The 22,378-nt window shown below is 55.4% G+C and overlaps 1 protein-coding gene across 2 annotated transcripts; it reads right to left on the reverse strand.

Moving 5' to 3' along the window:
* Nucleotides 1–530: 530 nt before the first annotated feature.
* Hid1 (HID1 domain containing) lies at nucleotides 531–18,129 on the reverse strand. Of its 2 annotated transcripts, none has more exons than XM_026404858.2 (19): nucleotides 17,974–18,129; nucleotides 12,727–12,876; nucleotides 12,038–12,208; nucleotides 11,323–11,436; nucleotides 10,594–10,700; nucleotides 10,232–10,348; nucleotides 8,587–8,809; nucleotides 8,366–8,422; nucleotides 7,250–7,390; nucleotides 6,987–7,077; nucleotides 6,643–6,794; nucleotides 6,476–6,554; nucleotides 5,053–5,217; nucleotides 3,547–3,774; nucleotides 3,077–3,183; nucleotides 2,540–2,620; nucleotides 1,896–1,987; nucleotides 1,571–1,729; nucleotides 531–1,315 (listed from the first exon to the last, which is right to left on the reverse strand). In XM_026404858.2, exons 1-19 carry the CDS (start codon nucleotides 18,037–18,039, stop codon nucleotides 1,252–1,254), a joined length of 2,364 nt encoding a protein of 787 aa, XP_026260643.2. In that variant the 5' UTR covers nucleotides 18,040–18,129; the 3' UTR covers nucleotides 531–1,251. The 2 variants fall into 2 exon arrangements, with proteins under 2 accessions (XP_026260643.2, XP_026260641.2); XM_026404856.2 differs by having other exon boundaries at nucleotides 11,323–11,439.
* Nucleotides 18,130–22,378: the final 4,249 nt, after the last annotated feature.

Here is a 22,378-nt window from a genome sequence, read left to right on the forward strand (position 1 = left end):
CCTGCCTGGCCCCCTGAGCCATCAGGTGGAACAGGAAGGTGAGTGAGTAGGCAGGCCTGACAGCCCATCCATCTCCCTGAGCCCAGTGCAAACAGCCGGCTATGCCCAGGGAGAGGCCCAGAGGCTCAACCCTCCCCTGGGTTCCCACTCCCCGGAAGTGAGGCACCAGCAAACAATGCCCCAGGGCCCCCCAACACTGCCTGGGGCCACCCAGGGGGCTGAGAATCAGGCCCTCAGCCTCTCCTGCGTGGGCTTTTCTCTGGGTAGCCACAGTTCAAGGGCCTAAACCCTACTTGACAGGGCCCAATCCTACTTTCCCACTCGAAATGACAAATGCCAGTTCCTAGTCATTGTTAAGAACCCTCAGGGGACGGACTCTGGGGTACAGAGTCCCCAGCTGCCCTGAAGATAAGGGCCACAGTCTGGCGCCTACCCCCATCCCAAGCACAGAGGCAGAGGCTGGAGAGGGAGGTTTTATTGTGTAGAGTGGCCGATTGTACAGAGCAAAGATTGTACTGACCAGGTGGGGCGAGGAGACCCAGAGGCCCGAGCGGGGGCCGCTGGAGTGGTGGCACCCCCATCCTCCACACAGTGAGTGGGGCAGGTAGGGTTGACAACTGCCCCCTGGTCCTGCCCAACAGCAAGGCTGTATCCACTGACCCAGGGAATATTAAGGGGACCCTCAATACCCCACTCCAAACCCCTAAAACCCACAAGAGCCCCCAGTCTGGCTCTGTAGTCGGCCAGCCCCCAGCCCCCTCAGCCAACAGCCTGGTCACACCCCATTTTCCTGTGGGCCCTGGCAGAGATCCGGCCTAGAACACGTGGTTTCAGGGTAGAAGGCCAGGAGGGTTCCCCTAGACCTGCCCAGGTGCCTCAGGACAGCCCACGGCTCCTTGGGCAAACCCATCAGGGCACAGTGACCTGTGGGGCAGCACAGGAGTGTGCAGGCACTGAGGGGTCAGCACAGAAATGTGTCTTGAAGAGGGAGCCAGAGCAGGGAGGGGCTCTGGCAGGACCTGTAGTCACAGAGGCAGGGGCTCCTAGGAGACCCGTCTGGGGAGAAGGGGGTTAGAACTGGGCTCCACCCTCCCCAGGCATTAGGAGCCTCTGGGGCCTGCCACCCAGGAGGACCTGGCCACTCTGCCCACCCCGGGCCATGGTGGTGGTCATTTAAAGCTCAGAAGACTGGGGCAGGGGGAGCAATAGGGACCAGGGGCTCCCACTCCATTTCTCTGCAGGCCTCCATCCTCACACCCGCTGGATCTCAAAGAGCTTCACATCGGTGTCGTACCAGATGGGTGGGTCCACATTCCTGCAGAGGAAGTGGGCTGTCACCTTCACAAGGAAGGGAGATGCAAGGTGACAGCCAGCCCAAACCAAACCCTCTTCGTGATGTCCCCCCTGGACAGGGGGTCCAACCCTCAGCCAGGAAAGACCACCATGATTGACTGTCTTGACATTAACCCCTCTGTGATGGGGAGACCCGGAGCCAAGGTCCCTGCTGAGCCCTGCTGGACAGGCTCTCTGGTGGACCCCAGACCCACCCAGGATAGGAAGCAGGGCCCACCTCAGGTAGATGACACCCCACATGTAGGTGCGGAACCACATGGCGGTGCCCGAGTTGGCCTGGTACTTGCGGATGAGGATGGGGTGGGGCACGGGCAGCAGTCCCACCAGGGTGCCGTGCTGCAGGAACCGCAGGATCTCTGACTCGTCCGTCAGGCCCCTACAGGGAGAAGGGGGTCTCCAGCATGCTCAAGTGGACTAGCAGGGCTTGGGGCTCACCCTGGACCTCTGAGGCCCACCGTCCCTGTCACCCCTCCACCCAAACCTGGGCTGGCCCCTTGCCAAAGCCCACCTGCCCGAGCCCCTGAGCCTGCCCAGGCTCTCACTTGTCAATGCAGATCTTCTCCACCTGGGGGACCAGCACCTGCAGCAGCCGCATGATGGTCTGCAAGGGCAGCTTCGACTTCCAGGAGAGGACCTGGGGCAGGGACAGAGCTCTGGGGCTGGGGACCCGGAGCCAGGGGTTCTCTCCCAGCAGGGACCATGAACAGGAACTCTCACTAATGGCAAGAGCCTTTTGCATGTTAAGCAGTCCCACCGGCTGGTGGCTGTGTGTGTGCCTTTCAGGAGACTGTCGCCTTTAACCTTGGCAATGGTGGGAGCAGGGAGGACATTTATTATCCCATGGCTCTGCCTTCAGTGGGAATGTGAGTGGGAAGTGATCCCGGGGAGGAAATCAGAGGGTGATTTATTCAGACAGTCAGCACAGTGGAACCTGATCCTGCTGGGGACTCGGCCGACAGTGTAGACAGGGGAAGCTGAGCCAAGAGAGGCCACACACGAGGAAGGTCACCAGCTGGAAGGACTGACCCGGAGCCAGAGCCCAGCTCCCATGCCAGAGGCACGTCTGGATACATTTTCATCTCCATCTGTACCGAGCTGTCCCTAGACTCAGGGGACCCCTGACTCAGCTCCCACAGGGCCACCTGCCCACACACCATCCCTGCTCCTCCAGCGCGAGGCCCCTCACCCAATCCGGCGTTGGGCTCCACTGGCCACTGGCTGATGAGCTGGACAGTCGACGCTGCTCCCTCCATGCCTGGCTGGACTCCTGGTGCCCAGGGAGGAATGGAAGTGAGGGGCAAGGGAGCAGATATGGAGCAGGGGCACAGGGCAATGAGGTCTCTCCCCTAGACCTCGTGGGGACTTGCTTCCAAAGGAAGGGTAGGCCCAGCCCAGCACCCTTTGCTCTGGGCCCCAGGCCCAACCCAGCTTGGTGACAGGTTTAGGACTAGAGGCTGATGGGACAGGACGGGTAAAGGCCAGCCTCAGATAAGGCTGATGGATGAGAAGGCTGACAGCCAGGGCTTTACTGTGACCAGTAAACAAGGGAGGGGTCTGTGAAGGCCCCCCCCCCAGTCATCAGTGCCAACCCCGATGCCCTAGGCATGACACTTGCTACAGGTGACCCCAGAGTGCCCTGGCCCAGCCCATGCCACAGAGGCCAGGGAGGAAGGCAACGCCCAGCCTCACCTGCCTCCCGTGCCCCTGTTGCCCCCTTACCCACCCCCTTGGCTGGGCTGCCTTCTGCCAAGCTCTGCTGGGGCTCAGGCTCCAGGGACCGCAAGGTGCCATCCTCTGACACCTGGGACTTCTCTGTCAGCTTGTCTATGCCTGGGTCGGGCACAGGGGGAACACAGGAGAGAGTGAGGGCCCCTGCCACATGCTCCTTCTGGCCTGGCCCAGGTAGCTCCTTGTCCTCCACATGCTGTAGAGGCACTGTGTCTGATCTCCCTTGGTCCCAGCCCTGTGCCCACCCCTCCCAGAGCCCACTCCCATCCAGAAGCCCCACAGCCACCAGGCCACCCTCTGGGGGCCAACCCAGTGCCTCCACCCTCATTGCCGTTCCCCTTCCCCACCTTGCAGATTCCCAGCAGGGGCCATGTCCTTTGCCAGGATGGGGTGACACCCCAGAGATCACGCCCATCCCCCAACCATGCCAGTAGCCACACCTTCTCCCACTTGCCAGTGACGAACCTGGGGTGGCCACCAGGCTGGTCTTGAGGGTGCCCGGCTCTGCGGGGGCAGCAGGGCGGGAACCCTCCATGGAGGCACCCTCCTGGGAACCAGTGCGGGACAAGGGCTCGGGGGTCCGCCGTCGCCGTTGCAGGGCCTTGTGGATGGCGGGCAGGTCAGTGGGCAGGTTGGCCAGCTGGTGGAAGACACTGCGCTTGCGGATGATGGCGTAGACCAGGTTGGAGTTGCCTGTGGGAAGCAGCGCCTCATCTTAGGGCTGCCGGTTGCCCTCACCCACCCAATCTGCCAGCTTGGGGGTGGGGGCGGGGTTTGCAGGACAAGAGGGTGTCTTCCCCAGCAGCAGGAGATGGTCCTGGGAGCCCAAGAGAGGGGCCAGGTCCAGCTGTGTGGGCCAGATGTTACACTCTGGGAAAACAGCTTCCAGCCTGAGCTCCCCACACCCCTTCTCAAGACCACTTCAAGACCCAGCACTAAAGGGGAGATCCCTGGCAAAGTGGGGTGGACCCTACTGCCCACACCAAGCCAGCTGATGAATATTTTGAAGTGTTCCCTGAACCAGGGAGCCCAGGAGGATGGGGTCCCCCATTCCCATCCAAGTTCCCCCATAGTTTGTGGGAGAAAGTGCTTTCCAGAGTCTCAGTAGCCCCCCAACCAGCCCTGCCTCATACCACGCTCTGCTTTGAGCTCCGCATCCATCCCAGGGCCTCTCTATAGATCACCCTCCCTCCATCACGCCTCCCACTCATCCTTCACAGATCCATGCAAACTTTACTTATTTTGGAAACAATAAGAATTATTGATAATATTTGAATTGCCAGACATGGTGCCAAGAACTACCTGTGGGAGCTTTCTGTGCCAACACCCTCTGCGACAGGGACTTCAGTGCTATTGTTGTGACCATCTTATAGATAAGGACACTGAGGCCTTGAGAAGTGGAGTACCGTGTCTAGTCACAAAGCCAGTGAGAGGCAAGCCCTGAATTTACACCTGGCAGCGGGGCATCTGTGACACTGGGCAGGTCAGCTGCTGGGACAGCTATCAGGGTCTTACCACTCGGGGTCTCCCTGCTATCCAATGTCAGAGGAACCGTTTGACCCAGGTCGGGGGGGGCACATATTTAAAGCCTCCTCTGTGCCTTCCTCTCCAGCTGAGCCACAGGGGCAGGAAGCACAAAACCTTTTTTTTTTTTTAAATTAAACTCAGGAACACTTAACCACTGAGCCGCATCTTCAGCCCTTTATGTTTTTAGTTTTTAACTTAGAGACACGGTCTCTCAGAGTTGCTTAGGGCCTCACTAAGATCCTGAGCCTGGCTTTGAACTTGCAATTCTCTTGCCTCGGCCTCCCGAGCCACTGGGATGACAGGTGTGTGCCACCACACCTGGCGGGAAGCACACCTTTATTCCCCACTGTATTGGCCCTCCTTAGGCAGAAAGAGAGCCTCAACCACTGGCCATCCTTATTCCTGCCCCAGGGGTCAGGCCAGGGGGTTGGGCCAGAGCCTCACCATCAAACTGGTACTGGATGATGTTGTTGAAGACCTCTAGAAGGAAGAAGACCAGGTGGTGGTTCTGGGCAGCCGAAAAGAGGAACCAGGTGGTGGAGAAGGCCTCCAGCAGGTGCAGCAGCTTGTTGGCGGTCACCATGGACAGGCTCTTGAGGTAGGGCGACACTGCAAGAGAGGCCAGCTCACTCCTGGGCCCCCCACCAGCCACCCTTGGGCATCCCAGGCCTGGGCGGAAGCACATGCTCCTACTCCCAATCCATCCTGCTCCTGCCTGTGAAGTTCCCTACAAAGTCAGGGAGACCGAGCCTGTAGAGGTCAAGTTCACTGTGGCCATATCTCCTGCAGGCAAGGCATGGACAAGATTGTCCCCATTGTACAGATGAGGAAACTGAAATTCAGGGAGGCTTATAAACATGGTCCGAGTTCCCCAGTAATACAATGATAGGGCAGGAAGGGATACAAACTCAGGGCTTTTGTGTCTTTCTAGAATGCCAAGCTGCTGTTATCCTTAATATGTATCTTTTAGCACAGCTTTGTGAGGGGGGATAAAGCCCTCGTGTAGTTGGGTCCATGCACACAACTTGATCTGTGTGTCTCTCATCTCACATCTTTCTCCCTCACCAGGCTGAGGGTTCAGAGGACAGGGGTGGGCCCTAGCTTGTTCACATATGCCACACCTAGCTGGCACCCAGGTTAAGATTTGTGGGACGCAGCCAATATGTGCATGAGTTACCTGAAGACAGTCCTGGCCCTAGAGCCCATAGCCCAGCCAAAGGCATCCCTGGATCCTATTCCACCCACCCACCCTGAGGGCCAAACCTGACCACAGACAAGCCAGCCACTGCCAGCCACCACCATCCTCTCCCAGACACCCACACTGAAACCCTTCTGTGCCAGCCCACAGCCACCCACCTGGATGGGCCCCAGCCAGCCTGAGGCCTCCCCACCTCCTTTCCCATTCTGCTCACTCTTGTCCTTGCAGGTGGGCAGGGTAAAGGCAGAGAAGAGGTGGCTTTGACATTCCTCACTATGACCCCAAATCTTCCCTGACCAATGCAGTAGCCATGAACCACATGTGGACATTAAGCGCTTGAAATACAGCGCTTGAGATGTGCCATATGCGTGCACCACAAGATTTTGAAGACTAGGTGTAGGACAGAATGTAAAAGATCTCATTAATAATTTTGTGTTGGTCACATGTTGAGATGATGGTATCCTGGTTACGGTGGCTTAGGTAAATACATCATAAATCTTTTGTCACCTGTGCCTTTTGTTGTTTTTTAATATAGTCCTAGAACATTTCACAGTACACAAGTGGCTTGCATTGTTTCTAGGGGATGGAGCAAGTTGGAGCAGGGAGACATGGCCTGTGGCCTGGCGCCACCTGGTGGTGGGCCTGGGGAAGGCGGGCTCAGGCCCTTACCATTGACCACGATGGTAAGGAGGCAGTCAAAGAGGGGCTGCAGCCTCTGGTGGCCGCTGGTGATGATCTTGTGGAATACCTGTGCAGGGACAGAGAGGGACATCATGGGGTGCCCGCCACCCCCAGACTCACTAAGAGGACATCACTCCCATGCGCCCAGCCCTCACCACAATGAGCAGGTCTGCGTGGGTGCCAGTGAAGACAGGTATGTCCATGGGCACACGCACTGAGTAGGGCTTGTTCAGCCGCACCCCGAAGTTCCGCTCCCCACTCAGGAGCAGCAGGATGAAGACGCCGATGTGCATCAGGCCCACCCGAGCTGCAGCACGCGGCACAGAGGTCACACAGGGTGGTGGAGGGGAGCCCAGGACAGGGACGCATCTCGGGGGGTGGAGGGAGTCCCTCCTGGGAGGTCGGGGCACCAGACCTGAGCTCCTGGGAGGCAGGACAGACTGGCAGGACCCCACCCATCTGCGGGAACCCCCAGTACCTCATGCCCACCCCATCTTACACTGATCTGCTCGCGCATCATTGAGGAAGTAGAGGATGGGAACCAGGATGTCCAGCACGTCGCTGCTCTTCAGCACAAAGAAGAGAAATTTCTGGAACAAGTGAGGAAACAGGCAGGCTGGGTCAGCTGAAGGAGCCACTGTACCCCATCTCCTCCCCCAGGTTGGAGAGACCCCAAAGCTCTCTCTGTCCTTGGGCTAAATGGACACAGCCTGAGCCCATGAGCCCCTTCTACGTGTCTCCGTTCCCTCTCCACCTGCCCACCTTGTTGAAGTCACAGAGCTTCCAGAAGAGGACCAGCAGCTCTTGGTGGAACTGGATCTTCTTGGTGGAGTTGGGCAGGTAGGTCTGGAGCAGGGGGTTGGACAGCAGCCGGGCTATGCCCTTGAGAATGAACTGAAAGTCCTGGGAGGGAGGGAGCAGGGGTCTGTGGAGTCTGGCTCCTCCTGGTGTTGGCTTCCTGTCCAGCCCCCCCACCCCAATGCTTTCTCACTCTCCTACATCCCATCCAACCCCCAGAGCTTGAGGGACCCAGTTTCTGACATTATCAATAGGGTCTAAGGGTGGGCCCCTCAGGAAGCTGAGCCTCGGCCCTACCCCCAGCAGACCACAGGCTCCCCTGTTCCCAGGTTACCCGCTCTCTAAACAGACTGCAGCTCCTGGCGACCCCACACGCACACCCTAAACCAGGTCCCTGCCCACCTGGACTTTGTTTTTGTTTTTGTGCTGCTAGGGATTCAACCCAGGGGCACTCTACCACTGAGCTTCATCCCCAGCCCTCTTTATTTAATTTTTATCACTTTGATACAGGGTCTTGCTAAGTTGCCAAGACTGGTCTTGAACTGGCGATCCTCCAGGTGGGCTTGTTGACAGGTGCCATCGTTCCACACTGCTCCCCACATATCCCTTCCTGTCACCCCATCACACGAGGAGCATTTGGGGTTCTCAGAGCAACCACCAAAAGCTGAGCTGTCTCTGCTTTAATCCTCACAAGTGGAGACAGCTATGGGTCCCATCCAGTGGCAGAAGTCAGGGCCCTGGGAGCTCAAGCACATCCCCATGGACACAAGACACACGCACTCCGGTCTGCCTGGTCTTTCAGTTCACTGTTCACCGTCGTCTCCCCCACCTCGGAAACTACCTCAGAGCCACCTCCTCCTGGAAGCCTTCCCGGTTACTCCCACCCAGTTGAGGCCACTGGCTCTTCCTACCACTGGAAACCCCCAAAGTCCCATCCTCACTATTTAACCTGGGGGTGGCACAAGTTTGCAGAGACCATGGTTCCTTTGTACGGGGGGCCAGCACTCCCTCCACCCCCAACAAAGCCAAAGTGATTGTGGGAGATGCACAGTAAGAACCCAAGGGCAGGGTGTGACTCACCTCCTCCCGATGGATGCGGGACAGGTAGTTCACAAACAGGTTCTCGGGCCCTGGAGGCTGTCAAGAGTGAAGTCCCTGGTGAGCTGGTCCTTACCCCAGCCTGGGTGGCAACAGCAATGTCCCTCCTAAGGCACACCTCAAGGTGCCTCCTGGGTGTCTGTGGCCCAGGGCCTCTGCCCACAGCCCCAGCAGGGCAGCAACCCTCCCCCCGTCAGCCTTACATCGGCGTCGTCCATGGCGGTGCCTGTGGTGGTGCCATCCACGGTGGGGCTGGTGTTGGTGGCGCTGTCGTGGTCCAAGGTGACGATGAGCACCTGGGCAGCCTCCTCCACCAGGGGCTCCCGGTAGTCGGAGAAGAGCAGGTGGTTGTAGGGAATCCCGTAGCCCACGGGGTCATAGGCACACACGGTGTTGAGGAGGGAGGTGAAGAGGGGCAGTGCGTGTCTGCAAGGGAGAGAGGGCGGGGCTGCAGGCCACCCCTCAGGCCAGCACTCCAGCCACCCCTCAGGGCCACCTCGCTCAATAAGCGCCAGGGTCAGGCTCCCGGCTGGCAGCCGGGGAGCAGAGCCACGAGCTTGTCCCTCTGCGTGGGAAAGGCCCTGTTCAGCTATGCCCACCTCCAGCTCTGTCCTGGGCCCAGCTTGGCTGAGGACAGAGGGATCTGTCTCCCAGAGCGTGAGGGCCACTGGTGAGGGACTTCCTGAAGGGAAGTATGTTCAAGCCCTAGCTTCTCAGTGGGCAGAACCCCTCCATGAGGCTCAGAGAAGGGGCCAGAGACCCAGGGAGAAGGTGGGCTTCCCCCTGGGGAGCAGAGCCCCAGCCCCATCACCTGGCTCCAGGCCATGGAATGACTTGAATCCGATTCGTTTGATGTCAGGGTTCAAGCTCCTCATCTTACAGGTGAGGAAACTGAGACCCAGGGAGGTTAAGTGAGTGACGAAGGTGGCAGTTTGCCTGATAAGGCTGCGTGTGAGAAAGAAAACTCTGGCCAGCCTTTGACTGGCTGGGAAAGGGGGTCAGCCGCTCCTTTCTCTTCTGGGAGTTGGGCAAGGTGGGGCAGGAGGCCAGGAAAACGCGAAGGAGGAGGTGTGCCATGTTACATAGGGATCAGAGCCTGGAAGCAAGAAGGCCAGCCACCAGCCTTTGGGTACCAATGCCTGCGCTGCCCAGTGCAGCCTGGGCACAGCTGGGTGTACCCAATGGAGCATGTCCACCTACACCAAATAACCTACCAAGTGGCTGTGTGACACCAACACATACCCCAAAGTGCCCCCATAGTCCATGAGTGCCCCCATGTGGGCTTAGCTTCCTCACTCATCAGGGTAGGTCACCCCACCCCAAGTCCCCACCCACTGTCCCCACAGGGCAGTCACAAGCCACTTGCAGCTAATGAATGTGCCTGGTCTGAATTGAGAAGCGCTGGAAGTGTAAACTACACACTGGACTTTGAAAAAGTAGTATGAGAAAGTGAATGTAAAACACCTCAATTTTTTCAACTGATTGCATGTTAAGTGCTGATATTTTTAATAGTTTGAATTAAATCACATATATTAGTAAAATTAATTTGACCTGTTTCTTTTTCACTTTTTATATCTTATAACTGCACATGTGATTCACATCCCACTGCACACATAGCTGTACATGGAGGACCTGGATACCTGGTCAGCCAGGGGTCCCCAGTTCCTGTCCCAGTCACTCCAAGGAGACACTGAACTGCATTGGTATCAAGTGTGGTTAAGTTACAGTTCTCCACCACCAGGGGGCAGCATCTCCCCCTCAAAGAAGAACTGGGGGCTGGAACTGGTCTCAGTTCAGGGGTGCCTGGAACAAGGAAGACACTGGAAAGAAAAGCCAGGGGTCCCTCACCTGTTCTCCGTGGAACAAAAGAACTGAACCCATGGGTTGGTACTGCCACCTTCTGGAGCTGGGGGCAGGTACATGGCCTCAGAGAAGCACGTCAGCAGCAGTTTCAGCAGCTCCATCCTGGGGGATGGTTGATGGGAACAGGACACCTTAGGATCTCCATCCCCTCTAGGAAGGGGCTGTCCACCCTGGCCAGAACCCCTGCCCAGGTCCATAAAAACAAATGACCCCATTCACTCCTGTAAGGCCACAGCTGGATGGCAAGTGGAGAGGGTCTCCTTGGAAGACCCCATGGGTCTCTGAGTTGTGCGGGAGCCTGGCCAGGCTCCAGCTATGCCGAGGGCTCTTGCCTGAGCCTCGCTCACCGGTTCATGTCGTGGACGTAGTTAGGCTGCGGGGAGTGGGCAAAGCCCACACCAGCCTCCCAGATGTATTCACAGCTGTCCAGGGAGTGGACATCCTCTGCTGAGTCCTGGGGACAGGGACAGAAAGAGAATGGGTGGGAGGTCACAAGGTGAATGGCAGTATGTGACAGAACCTGTCTAACCCAAGCTTCCTGCCATTCCAGGGGCAGTAACCCTTGAATCCTCCTAAAGACACCCTCAAAACACCCTGGGTCCCAATGTACAGGGAGGAAATGGATGTTCTCAGGTGGCTTAAGAATTACTTTTCAAACACTTACATGGATTGTTTTTACTTGCTTGGTACAGTCTGAGACAGGAAGGGAGGGAGGGGCAGGGAAAGGTGTCCCCAGTGGTGGGAGGGCAAGGAACACTCAAGGTCAAGTCCACGGACCACAGGAAATGAGAAGGCCAGTCCTGCTGGGTCCCTACTCCCCTACCCACCTCGTGCACACTAAGACAATGGAGGCCTATGCACAGCCGCCCAGAGGCAGTGGGCAGGGCCAGGCACCAGCTGGCTCCTCTCCAGTGTACCAGCCACCACCCGCAGCCGGGACGTGCGTACCAGGCGGTCCAGCTCTCCTGAAGCACCCCCAGCTCTGCTGACTGCATCCTACCCAAGGGGACTTTACCTGGTCCTGCCCCAACCCAGGGCCAGAGCCCACCCTTGTGGGGACGACGGTGGGGCCTTACCACCGTGCTCCTGCGGTGGCTCTGGACTGTGAAGTCTGGGCAGAAGAGCAGGTCGGCGATGGCTAGGAGCAGGGACTCGGCCAGGGGACGGGCATTCTCATCCTCCTCCTCACCCTGCTGGGAAGGCAGGCTGCCTCAGTAGTGGCTGGCCAAGGAGAGGTGGACCCAAGGCTGGAGGGATGGTGGGGGACAGGAACTGGGTCCCTGCAGGCACCCGAGGGCAGAGGGATGGAGGAAGTGGAAGTAGACTTCTGCTCATGCCAAACCTCCCATGGCAGGAGGAGGCAGAACAGGGAGGGGGCTGAGAACAGAGAAGAAAGCTCCCCACTGGCTGGGGTGCCAGGAAGGCTCCCAACCTCAGGGGCTCAGCCCTGCTGGGAATCACGAGGCCTCGCCCCTCTGCCCTTAGCTGGAGACGAACCCAGGGTGCAGGGGGAGATGACTGCATGGTCACTCTCTGCCCTCTGAAGGCCCAGCTCCCTGCTCCTGCCTCTGCATAGTTACCCCTGCTCTCAGCTCCCCTCCTCAGCCTTCATCCTCCAGGTTATAGGGACAGAGACCCCCCACGGGAGAAGAACCCAGGACCCAAGGAGGCATCACTGACCCCCATCCTTAGCAGCACCCCCCACTCCCGCCCCCACACTTCCAAATGCCAGAAGAGATTTGGAGGAATGTGCCCTGTCACCTCCCACCCACCCTGGCCAGGCCCACAGACCCCTCCTCGTCCTGCCCCGGGCACTGTGGACCAGAAGAAGCCCCTCCAGTCGGGGTCCTCGAAGATGTAGGGCAGCACGCGGGTGAGCAGCCGGCTGCAGTTTAGGACAACCTGCTTCTCCTTCTCCGAGTGGCAGCCACTCTCAGCTCCCTGCACCAGCTTCTCCACAGCCTGTGGGGAGCAGCACAGGGCACATGGGGCGGTGGCCAGGTTGAGGGGACCCCAATTGCAGAGAGTCAGAGGCCCCACTGGGCAGGGCCATCTCTGCTGATGGGATCAGCCAGCCCAGGAGGATCTGGGTGTAGGCCAGAGCAGCCCAGAGCATCAGAGAAACAGAGCTGGGGCCACCACTTGATGGCCAAGACGTTGTAAGTGACAACACCTGTCTTGGCCTCAGTCTCCTCATCTGTGAAGTTGTGACACTAATAGTGCCACCCCACAGGGTGAGCGAGTGAGCTGACTTGTGCAGAGTGCTGGCAAGGCTTGGCGGAGGTCTCTAAGCTGTGGCTGCCATACTCACTTTCCCCAAGGGGAGGGCCACAGGGCAGGGGGACTGGGTGAAGCCTCAGGAGCACCATGACCTGAGGGTGGGATGTCCTGGGTTCCTGTCCTCTCCCACTGCAGGCTGGGCCATCATCAGCCACTCTGGGGAGGGCAGGAGTGGCAGCGTGGGGCCAGGCAGCCCTTACCTTGTAGCACAGGGTGGCCAGGTTGGAGGGGGACTCTTCCCGCACAGCCCGGATCTCTGCCGCCGGCACCAACGCAAAGACATCCTGCACTGAGGTGGCTGTGTCTGCCCAGAACTGGTCCCAAAAGGCGTCATCGGTGGCTTCCACAGGCTGTGGGGGGACCCAGTGTCCAGACTGATCCAACCCCTCGCCAATGGGGACACAGTTTACCCACATCGTGGCCAGAAGAGATCCCAAGAGTGAAGCCACAGCCCCCTATTCCATCCCAACTGTTGCCCGGGAGTCTCCCCAAATGGGTGAAGGACGTGGATCAGCTACCACAGCCCTGGCCAGCACAGCCAGGCTTAGAATGTGCATTCCAGGGGTCAACTGGCCACTGCATCCAGCAGCCTGCGTGTCCTGCCTGCGTCCCCATCCTCCTCTGGCAGGGAAGGCTGTCCTGGCCAGCTGACACAATCCCCAGCCACACCACTAGGTCCTGGACCCATGGAAAGATGACAGTGGGGACATGCGCTCCATTTCCTCTCCCCCTCAGCCTCCTCTCTCTCAGCATGCCCCCCCAGGTGCCAAATCTAGGACTGATGACCCCACACACATGCCCCCGCTCAGTTCAGTTCTCTCTCCAGGGCTCCTGCCTCCAAATTTACCTCCTTCAATCCTGTCTCAACACTGTCCCCAACCCGTGTGCTAAATAAAGCACAGAGACCTATGGGGGCTCCCTGATGCCTGCTGGACCAAGTCCAAACCTTGGCCCAAAGTCAGCCAAGACCTTCCTTACACATGCTTGCACACACATAATGCGTGCAAACAGATTTACACATACAAACACACGCACCCTTGCATCTGTGTCTGTTACCCTAGGACATAACCCTGATGGCTCTTGTCTTTTCCATCACCCAGGTGTCCCTTTCCCTAGCACACTTCCCCCATTTCAACACTGCTCCAAAGTCCCCCGGGCCCTATCAGAGCAATATGCCTTAGACTCACGTGCTCCTTGAATCATGCAGACCGTCGCTCAGGCAACCAAGGCAACTAATTTGAATAATGAATTTCACTTTTAGAAATCTCTCCCATGGACATAATTGGAGATGTGACATATGAAGATATTTACTGTTATTACAACAATGTTTCAGTCATTGTTGGTAACAGTAGAAAGTTGGAACTAAATAGCCATTCATTGGTGACTACTTAAAAATCTAAGGCACATCCGTAGAATGGAATGTTATGCAGCCATCATAATTGCATTTTCAAAGATATTAACTAATGGAAAATGTAGCACAACATTTTGTTAAAAAAGACAAGTTATAAAACTATCTATAGGATGATCATAATTTTATGTTTAATTGCATATGAATAAAAGGTTAGAAGATGAGGTATCAGGATTTTAGTTAAGGCAACAATCTCTTGGGAAGTTTTATAATTTTTTGGTTGAGCACCTGCTTTTTTTCCTTCTGCATGCTCATCTGTGGGAGCCAAGGACTCTTTCTATTTGGGCTCCTTTGAAGGTCACCTCCTCCGAGATGCCTTCCCTGGTTGATCCCATCCACATAGCCTTTTCCCTTCTCGGAAACCCCAGGGATCATAAAGCCTGATGGCCTGACTACCTGAACTCTATACACATTATTCTTGTTATCAGAATTAATATACATAAATATATATATATATACACATATTTATATAGATAAGTTTTTTTAATAAAAGAATAATTCTGTCCTCTGGAGCCTCTTCAAGTCTCCAGCCCCCACCCCTTTTCTTCACAGTTCCCAACTTGGGTCCAGGCACACTTGCCCTGAGCCCTTAGTCCCCAGCCCTACTTCTCTGACCTTGCAGTTGAGGCACAGGGCCAGTATTCAGACAGCATTTTTTCAGCTGAATTTGTAATCAGGCCTGGCAACCCCTTCAGCCAGGGAGTCTACCCAAACTCAGAGCTGGGGTTGCAGGCCTCACCAAGGTCGACACAGACCCTAGTCCACTGCCTGAACAAAGACCCCCACCCCGAGGGACCTATAAGGTAACTTGTGGCTCTGGCCCTCAGAACAGGCCTGACATAGCCACTACTCAGTCCCAGAACTGGTAGAGCAAGTTAGCTGTGGGTAGAAGAACAAAGGCCAAAGGAGGGGCCTGGAGCTGGGGTTCACTGGTCCTCAGACCCCCAGTCCAACAGCTCTCAGATATGCAACTAGGGTATAGGAACATGACACTTCTGTCCAGATGGCCTGGGACCAGAGTGGCATGGGGCCAGAACCTAGGTTCTCCCCCATCTGGGAGCACCTCTGGGAAGCTGCCACCTCTGACATTTTGCCCACCTCCCAGGTAGCCACCACCCCCTTAAAGGGGAAGAGTCCAGTTGAACATCAAGCAGGCATGACCTCTGACCTAGCTCATCAGGCAAGCATCATCTGAGAACTGAATTCAAAAGGAAGGCAGAGACTTAGGATGGGACTGGGGAGACCCAGGGAAGCCCCTTCTAGACACAGAGGAAAGATCTCTTCAGGAACAGGTTCTGCCTCCCCATTTCCTCAGCTGCGACCTCCTCTCCTGGTCCCATTGCAGTTTAGACATTGGTATTTGGTGACCATCCCTGACCCTTCCAGGCTGATACTACAGCATTAGCCAGGGTCACTGGAGCCCTTTGGGCTTCTGAGAGCTCCCACCTCAGTGATCCCAGCTAGCCTCCTCCCAACTCCAGGAAGCTTTCTTTGGAAAAAGCATTTTTGCTCTGGCCCCTGATGCTAAGGGCACAGAGAATGAACTTCCCTACCCAGAAACCAGGTATTCCTAATCTGGTTTGCCAGGTGCCCTATCAGGCCAGACACCCATTCAGGCCTAGAGGACTAGCTATAGCTTTTGACAGTCTCTTGTTGGGGGCAGAAACTAATAGAAAATAATGCTCCAGCCTGCTAAGTATGACCTGTCCTGAAAGCCCATGTCACCACAGCATTCATGTGTACATTGTGTGCACGTGTGTGAACATGCACATCCCACACCCCGCTAGTTCTCCTCTGGCCTGCAGCAGAGCATCCCCAAACATGCAGGATCTTGGAGGGAGTCTCAAGTCGAGAGATGCCGCCCTCCAGGGACCTACCTACTCTAGGAAAGGATCAAGAAACAAAGCCAGGGCTGGGATTATGGCTCAGTGGTAGAGTGCTCACCTAGCATGCTAGAGGCACTGGGTTCAATCCTCAGCACCACATAAATGTAAAATAAAGATATTGTGGCCACCTAAAACTTAGGAATAAATATAAATAAAAAAAAGAAAGAAACAAAGCCAAAGCTGCTGGCCCTCAGGCCTAAGGTCAGGCCTGGCCCAGGGCTGGCTGATGGAGCAGGAAGAAAACAGGATGCAGGGCAGGAAGGCAGAGAAGGCCAAGCAGCAGCAAGCTCAGGCCTGGGCCACAGTAAAGGGTGCTGGGTCCACTTGTCTGCTACCCAAAGCACAGCGTCTGAGAGCCTGAAATCAGAGATCATCCTTCGGACAACTGAAACTCTCAGGAACACTGAGTAAGTAAAGTCCAGGCTGACTATTTGGGATCTTGTCCTCACACCCAGGCTGCCCCCAAAAGGTCACTCTGCAGGGTCCAAGAGGTCACTGAGGTCTCTTCCTCCAGACAGCCAGACCCTCTCCCACCTGCAGAACCCCAGTGCTGTCCCAAAGGAGGCCCTAGCTGGTCTCCAGTCTAGTCTCCAGTCTACTTCAGGTCCTAGTCCAAACCTCACTGTCCTCAGCTGGGAAACAGAACAGCACAATCTCACAGGCCTATAGCCAGGGAAAGATGGAGGAAGGCTGTGTTTGGAGGAGGGGACCTGAACAGGTAGGAATCCAGACCACTCAGATCCTTTGGGACCTGGTGAGCTTGCCCTGCTGGCCTGGCAAAGGACCCAGCTGCTGAGCCACATTCGTGCAGCAAGGTGACTCCTCACCAGGAGGGTAAACACAGGAACCACCCCCCAGCCCCACACTGAGAGGAAGGCTTACGTGTCACAGACCTAATGCCCCATCCCAAAGCTTCAGAACCAGGCAGGAGCCAGGGGGATGGAGAAGCAGGTCTGGTTTTTATCAAGAGCCTCTCAGCTGGGGCTAGAGACTCTCCATGGGTCCTGGGCATTTGCTGAGCGCCTGACCTTCCCAGCACAGGGATAAGAGTGTGGGAGCAGAAGTTCAGACTCTGGGGCTGTGACTGACTCACTGTGAGTAGATGGCTTTCTCTACCCCACTCTAATTGCCAAGAGCAAGAGAGAGCCCTGAGAATAGCAGGGTGGGGGTGCCCCCCCCATGGCAATAAATCAAGAGCCTTTTGGAGAGACCTAGGGAGTCAGGATTAGGCATCTGTTGGCTAGAATGGCCTGATTCAAGGGGCAAGGAGAGAAGTGGTGGGCAGGGCGGCAGCCTTGCTGGAGCCAGGTGGTCTGCTTTGGGGACAAGGAGATGGTCCCCTGTGCCACTTGTGGACTCAGTGGAGAGTATGTAAGTATTGACTAGGCTGAAAGGTATCCTCAGCTCCCTTGACAGCAGACCAAGGACAATCCCGTCTCCATCCCCAAAACAGAGAACACAGGATTCCGGCAACATCCATCCACTCCACAGGGCCTGAAGGAGGACCCCCGGAGTGGTCCACTGCCGTGAAACTGGGGCTCTGTATGCTTGGGGACGGGTCCCCTTGCCAGGCTGCCGCGCTGCCCGCCACTCTTTGCGTGTTCCCAGGAAGACCTGGGCCTTCCCTGGCCGCAGGCATCGACCGGGGCCCAGTGAGGCCGCTGCTGCCGCGCACCAGCTGTTTTCCCGACCCGGGCGGGCGCGGGCCCGGCTTTGTTTGCATTGAGTCAGCCGGGGTTGTGCGTCCGGGACCCGTGGGCACCGAAGGGCAGGGAGGGAAGCAGATCGGCGGATGGGTGGGTGGGAGTGGGGGGATAGGCTGATGATGCGGGGCTGAGGGCGCTGGGGGGCGGGCGAGGCGGGCAGACAGCAGCATCGCCGGCTCGGGGAGAGGCACACGTCAGCCTAAGGTGGCAGCAGCGGCTGCGGGAAGAGAGGTGTTCCCGGGAGAGGAGACTGAGGTGGGGGGACAGGGCCAGGGGATGGAGCCCTGCGGTACAGGCCAAGGGGTCTCGCTCCCACGCTGTCCTCTGCGTCACCCTCTGGACCAGCCCGTCGCCCCATCTTCCCGGGAGCCAAGTTCGCGCAGCCCCCGGCCCTGCCCAGCCCCCAGCCCAGCAGGTGGATGGGGAGGCTGGGGCCCCGGAGCGCACCTGCGTCTTGGTGGTGAGCTGGATCACCGCCTTCCGGAAGTTCAGCTTGGAGTCTGCGGATCCCATGTCGTTGGAGCCCGCTCCGGCCCGACCCCCGCTCCGACTCTAGCCCGGACTCCGACTCGGGCTCCGGCTCGGGCTCCGGCTCCAGCTCCGCCGCCCTGCCGCTCTTGCAGGAGCCGAGCCGCGCACCCCGCCCGCCGCCCGGCGTCGGCCCCGCCCCTCGTGGCCCCGCCCCGCAGCCCCGCCCTCCATTGGCCCCGCCCCTCGCACCTGCCGCTGGATCTACAGACAGCTCCCGGCTCTGCCAGAACCCGCCCAGCTCGGACCCGGTGGTACCTCCGCGCCTTTCCCCCTGCGTCCGAGCGTTGTCCCCGCTCCGTCTCCCTCACCGCCACTCAGTCCCCAGGACCCGAAAACCTCCCAAGTCTCGTCCCCTGCCCCCGCCCCCAACCTGACCCTCACTTTCTATCTAGGCTCCATCTCCGGGGGCGCATTCTCGTCGCCCTCTCCACTCGAGTTTCCTCCTTTTCAATCCGTCTTCCTCATTCTTTTTCCTTTTTTTCCTGATCACTATTTCTCTTCGTCCCCTTTTCTCTGATCTGTCAAACCCACGAGTCCAGACAAACCCGCAGTTACTCCCAGCACAAACTGCAGACTTAGCCCTCGGTTCTGTTGGAAGGTGTCACCGCCCAGGGAAAGACACTTCGCGGCTTCCTGAGAGCCAGAGGTCACTGTGGGTCTGGACCCCTCACAGGCCACCTGGCTTCCCTGGAATACTTTGAGGCCCATTCAATTCAACAAGTGTGTTGGGCTGCTGGGGTTTACCAACACCGTGTCAGGAACACACGCAGCCCGAGGCACAGAGCCTGCCCTGGAGAGCAAATAGCTGGGAAGAAATGAGGGCAGAATTACTCAAGGACAACCTAAGCATTCGATAGAGGCAAATTAATAACAACAACAACAAATATCTACCTCCTGAGGTAGGTACTGTCATCCTCCTTTTACACTTGGGAAAACTAGGCTAAAAGCAGTTCAGTCGTTTTCCCAAAGCCACAGAGCTAATAAGGAATAAATCCAAAAAAGCAAATAGAGCCCAGCTCCAAAAGAAGCTGCACTTTTCCCACAACATTGTCTTAAATGCTATGCCTGGAAGCCTCTGAAGGTCCTGGATGCTTCATAAGGAGGTGACATTTATCTTAAACTGGAATCCCACAGTGAAAAGGAATGTACCATCAAGTCAGCATCTGGGGTGTGAATGCAGGGTGGAGCAGGTGGGGAGGTGGGGAGGAGGGGGCAGGGGTGTTGCGGGTTCACCAAAAAAAGCAGGCTCGACAGGGAACAATCACAGGGTAACTCTATCTTTCCTCCACAGTGTGCTGTCCTTGTTTGAGACAAAATTCTTGGCAGGTCCAATGGCTTTTCTAATCACTCCAAGAAAATGAATGAATAGTTCTTTTATTGGGCCTTAAAAAATATATAATCCATTCTACAAATTGCTCAACCCCAGTTCAGGTCAGAGTTACATTAAAAACTCTGAATCACCATTGTTAGGAATAAGCGAATAGAAACCATAATAAGATAATGCTACATTACTGAATGGAATGATTTAAAAGGACACTGACAATATCAAATGCTGACAGGGATAAGGAGCAACTGGAACTCTCTCATACATTGCTGGTGGGAATGCAAAATGGAAATACTTATTTGGAAAATAGTCTGGTGGTTTCTTAAAAAATTAAATATATATTTATTATGCAACTCAACAGTTGGGTGTGATGCTGCACGCTTGTAATCCCAGTGAAGCAGGAGGCTGAGGAAGGAAGATCACAAATTGGAGGCCAGCCTCAGCAACTTAGTGAAGCCCTTGGCAAATTAGCAAAGACCCTGTCTCAAAAGAAAATATAAAAAAAGGACAGGGAATGTAGCACAGAGGTAAAACATCCCTGGGTTCAATCCCCAATACTTAAAAAAAAAATCAATAATGCGACTTAGGTATTTACCCAGGAAAAATGAAGACATAGATCTACTTAAAAACCTATAGGCAGGGGCTGGGGTTGTGGCTCAGTGGTAGAGTGCTTGCCTCACATGTGTGAGGCACTGGGTTCAATTCTCAGCACCACATATAAATAAATGAATAAAATAAAGGTCCATCAACACTAAAAAATATTTTTTAAAAAACTATAGGCAGATGCTGCTGCAATTTCATTCATAATTACCACAAACTGGAAACTACCAATTTCCCATCAACTGGTGAATAAACCATTTAGTTCATTCATAATGGGACTAGTACTCAGCAATGAAAAGGAACCACTGACATAGCAACAGTGTGCCTGGATCTCAAAAGCTTTGTGCTAAGTGAATGTGGCATAAAGTAAAATGTACGACATTATCATTTACACGACATTCTGGAAAAGGAGAAACGAGGGCCACAGAAAAGAGAACTGTGGTTGCCATAGGCTGGGAGTGGAATGCGGGACTGAGACAGGGAATGAGGAAACTCCGTGCTGTGGTGGCCCCATGCCTGTACAGAGTTGTCAACGTTCCTGTAACTAAATGTCCCAAAAAGGTAAATTTTACTGTACATAAACTGGACCTCGAGAAAGTTTATTTTTTTAAATATTTATTTTTTGGTGGAGATGGACACAACACAATGCATTTTTTTTTTAATTTTTATGTGGTGCTGAGGATAGAACCCCGGTCCCGCCCATGCTAGGCGATTGCTCTACCACTGAGCCACAATCCCAGCCCTGAGAAAGCTGATTTTATAATGAAAGAAAAAGAACCAAGAGTGTATAGTAAATAGAAAAAAAGTGTAGTTTTATGCATGAAAATATTAGGAGGAAATAAAACAGAGCTTTTGAACGTTTAAAGAAATTACCTATCCCTTATGGATTTGAGGATTCCCTAGAAGTTCTTTTTTTTTTTAAGTTGTCAATGGACCCTTATTTTATTTATTTATATGCAGTGCTGAGATTGAACCCAGGGCCTCACACATAGTAGGCAAGCGTGCTACCAATGAGCTACAACCCCAGCCCCCAAGAAGGTTCTTGCTATGATTTCTCCATAATGAAACCACATCACACCCTCCCATTACACCCCGCTTCAAAGGAAAGCTTTCTGGCCTGTGGCTCCTGTGGCCCTCCCTGGAGCCCTTTTTCTGAGTTCAACCATCATCCAACAAGCATTTTTACTCAGCACCTGCAAAGTGCCGAGTACCATTCAAGATACTGGGGTCTAAGCACAAAGGTAAGCTCCTACTGCCAAGACGCACCAGGCAACAGTAAAAACTAGAGTTTTGCGGTTAAGATTGGACATCTGTCCAGGGCCCTGGTGGAAGCAGGTAAAGAAAGACTAGACAGATTGGGGAGGCGGGGCTGAGGCATGGAGGATGACGGAATTTATCAGTCAGGGTCCCAGCTGGACATGGATGGAACATTCAGACAGAGTAATCAAAGAGTTACTCAAAAGGTCATGTTCTGGGGCTGGGGATGTGGCTCAAGCTGTAGCGCGCTCGCGTGGCATGCGTGCGGCCCGGGTTCGATCCTCAGCACCACATACCAACAAAGATGTTGTGTCTGCCGAGAACTAAAAAATAAATATTAAAAAAAATTCTCTCCCTCTCTCTCTCTCTCTCTCTCTCTCTCTCTCTCCCCCCTCTCTCACTCTCTCTCTCTCTCTCTCTCTCTCCCCCCTCTCTCACTCTGGGGCTAGAAGTGGTGATCTGCCTCAACCATTCACATGCTGGAGGGGACAAGGGAACGAGTGATATCCAGAATTCAAAGAGAGAGGGAGCGAGCCTGCCACAGGAGCGGTGGTGTCTCAGGGCCTGGAAGGGAGGGAGATGTGCAATAGATACCCCACCTCCACCCCTCTCCTGCCTCCAATTTCCTGCCCATCAGTGAACCCACAGAAAGCAAGAGGGCAAGGGAGCCCACTGATGTACCCCATAAAAGCTCAGCCTGTGGGGCATGGAGGCAAGTGCAGGAAATGGGAAGAGATTTCCAAGGGAAAATGGGCAAGGGCCAGCATCCAGTTCTTAGAGCGAGTGGAAGGAAGGCCCAGAAGTGTTAGCGAGCCTGGCCCTCCCAGAGAGCAGGAATATCTGGCCCAAATGTAGGGCTTTTGACTAGTGAAAGTTTGAGCCTACACACAACCTGATAAGAAGCTTGAATTTTATTCTATGAGCAATAAAAAGCCTTTGAAGTAGAGAAATATGTCCTCATTGGGTCTTAGTGAACCATCCTAGCTGGGGCAGGAGGGACAAAGTGATGGAAGACAGAGAACACAGCTGGAATGAGAGTTGATAAGGGCTGAACCAAAGCAATAACGTGGGTAGAAAAGAAAAAGCAAAAAGAACCCTGGAACTTAGTGGTTCCTCTGATGTGTGTTCTAGGTACAGCTG

The sequence above is a fragment of the Urocitellus parryii genome, chromosome 7 (genome assembly GCF_045843805.1).
Source record: "Urocitellus parryii isolate mUroPar1 chromosome 7, mUroPar1.hap1, whole genome shotgun sequence".
NCBI lineage: Eukaryota > Metazoa > Chordata > Mammalia > Rodentia > Sciuridae > Urocitellus > Urocitellus parryii.

What these genes read in the sequence shown, in the direction of transcription:
- Hid1 (XM_026404856.2), bottom strand. Translation starts at nt 18,039, where the DNA reads ATGGGATCCGCAGACTCCAAGCTGAACTTCCGGAAGGCGGTGATCCAG. An exon ending in TGGCCACCCTGTGCTACAAG is followed by an intron (nt 12,209 to 12,726) that starts GTAAGGGCTGCC and finishes TGCTCCCCACAG; the next exon opens with GCTGTGGAGAAGCTGGTGCA. An exon ending in ACGCAGACCTGCTCATTGTG is followed by an intron (nt 6,555 to 6,642) that starts GTGAGGGCTGGG and finishes GTCCCTGCACAG; the next exon opens with GTATTCCACAAGATCATCAC.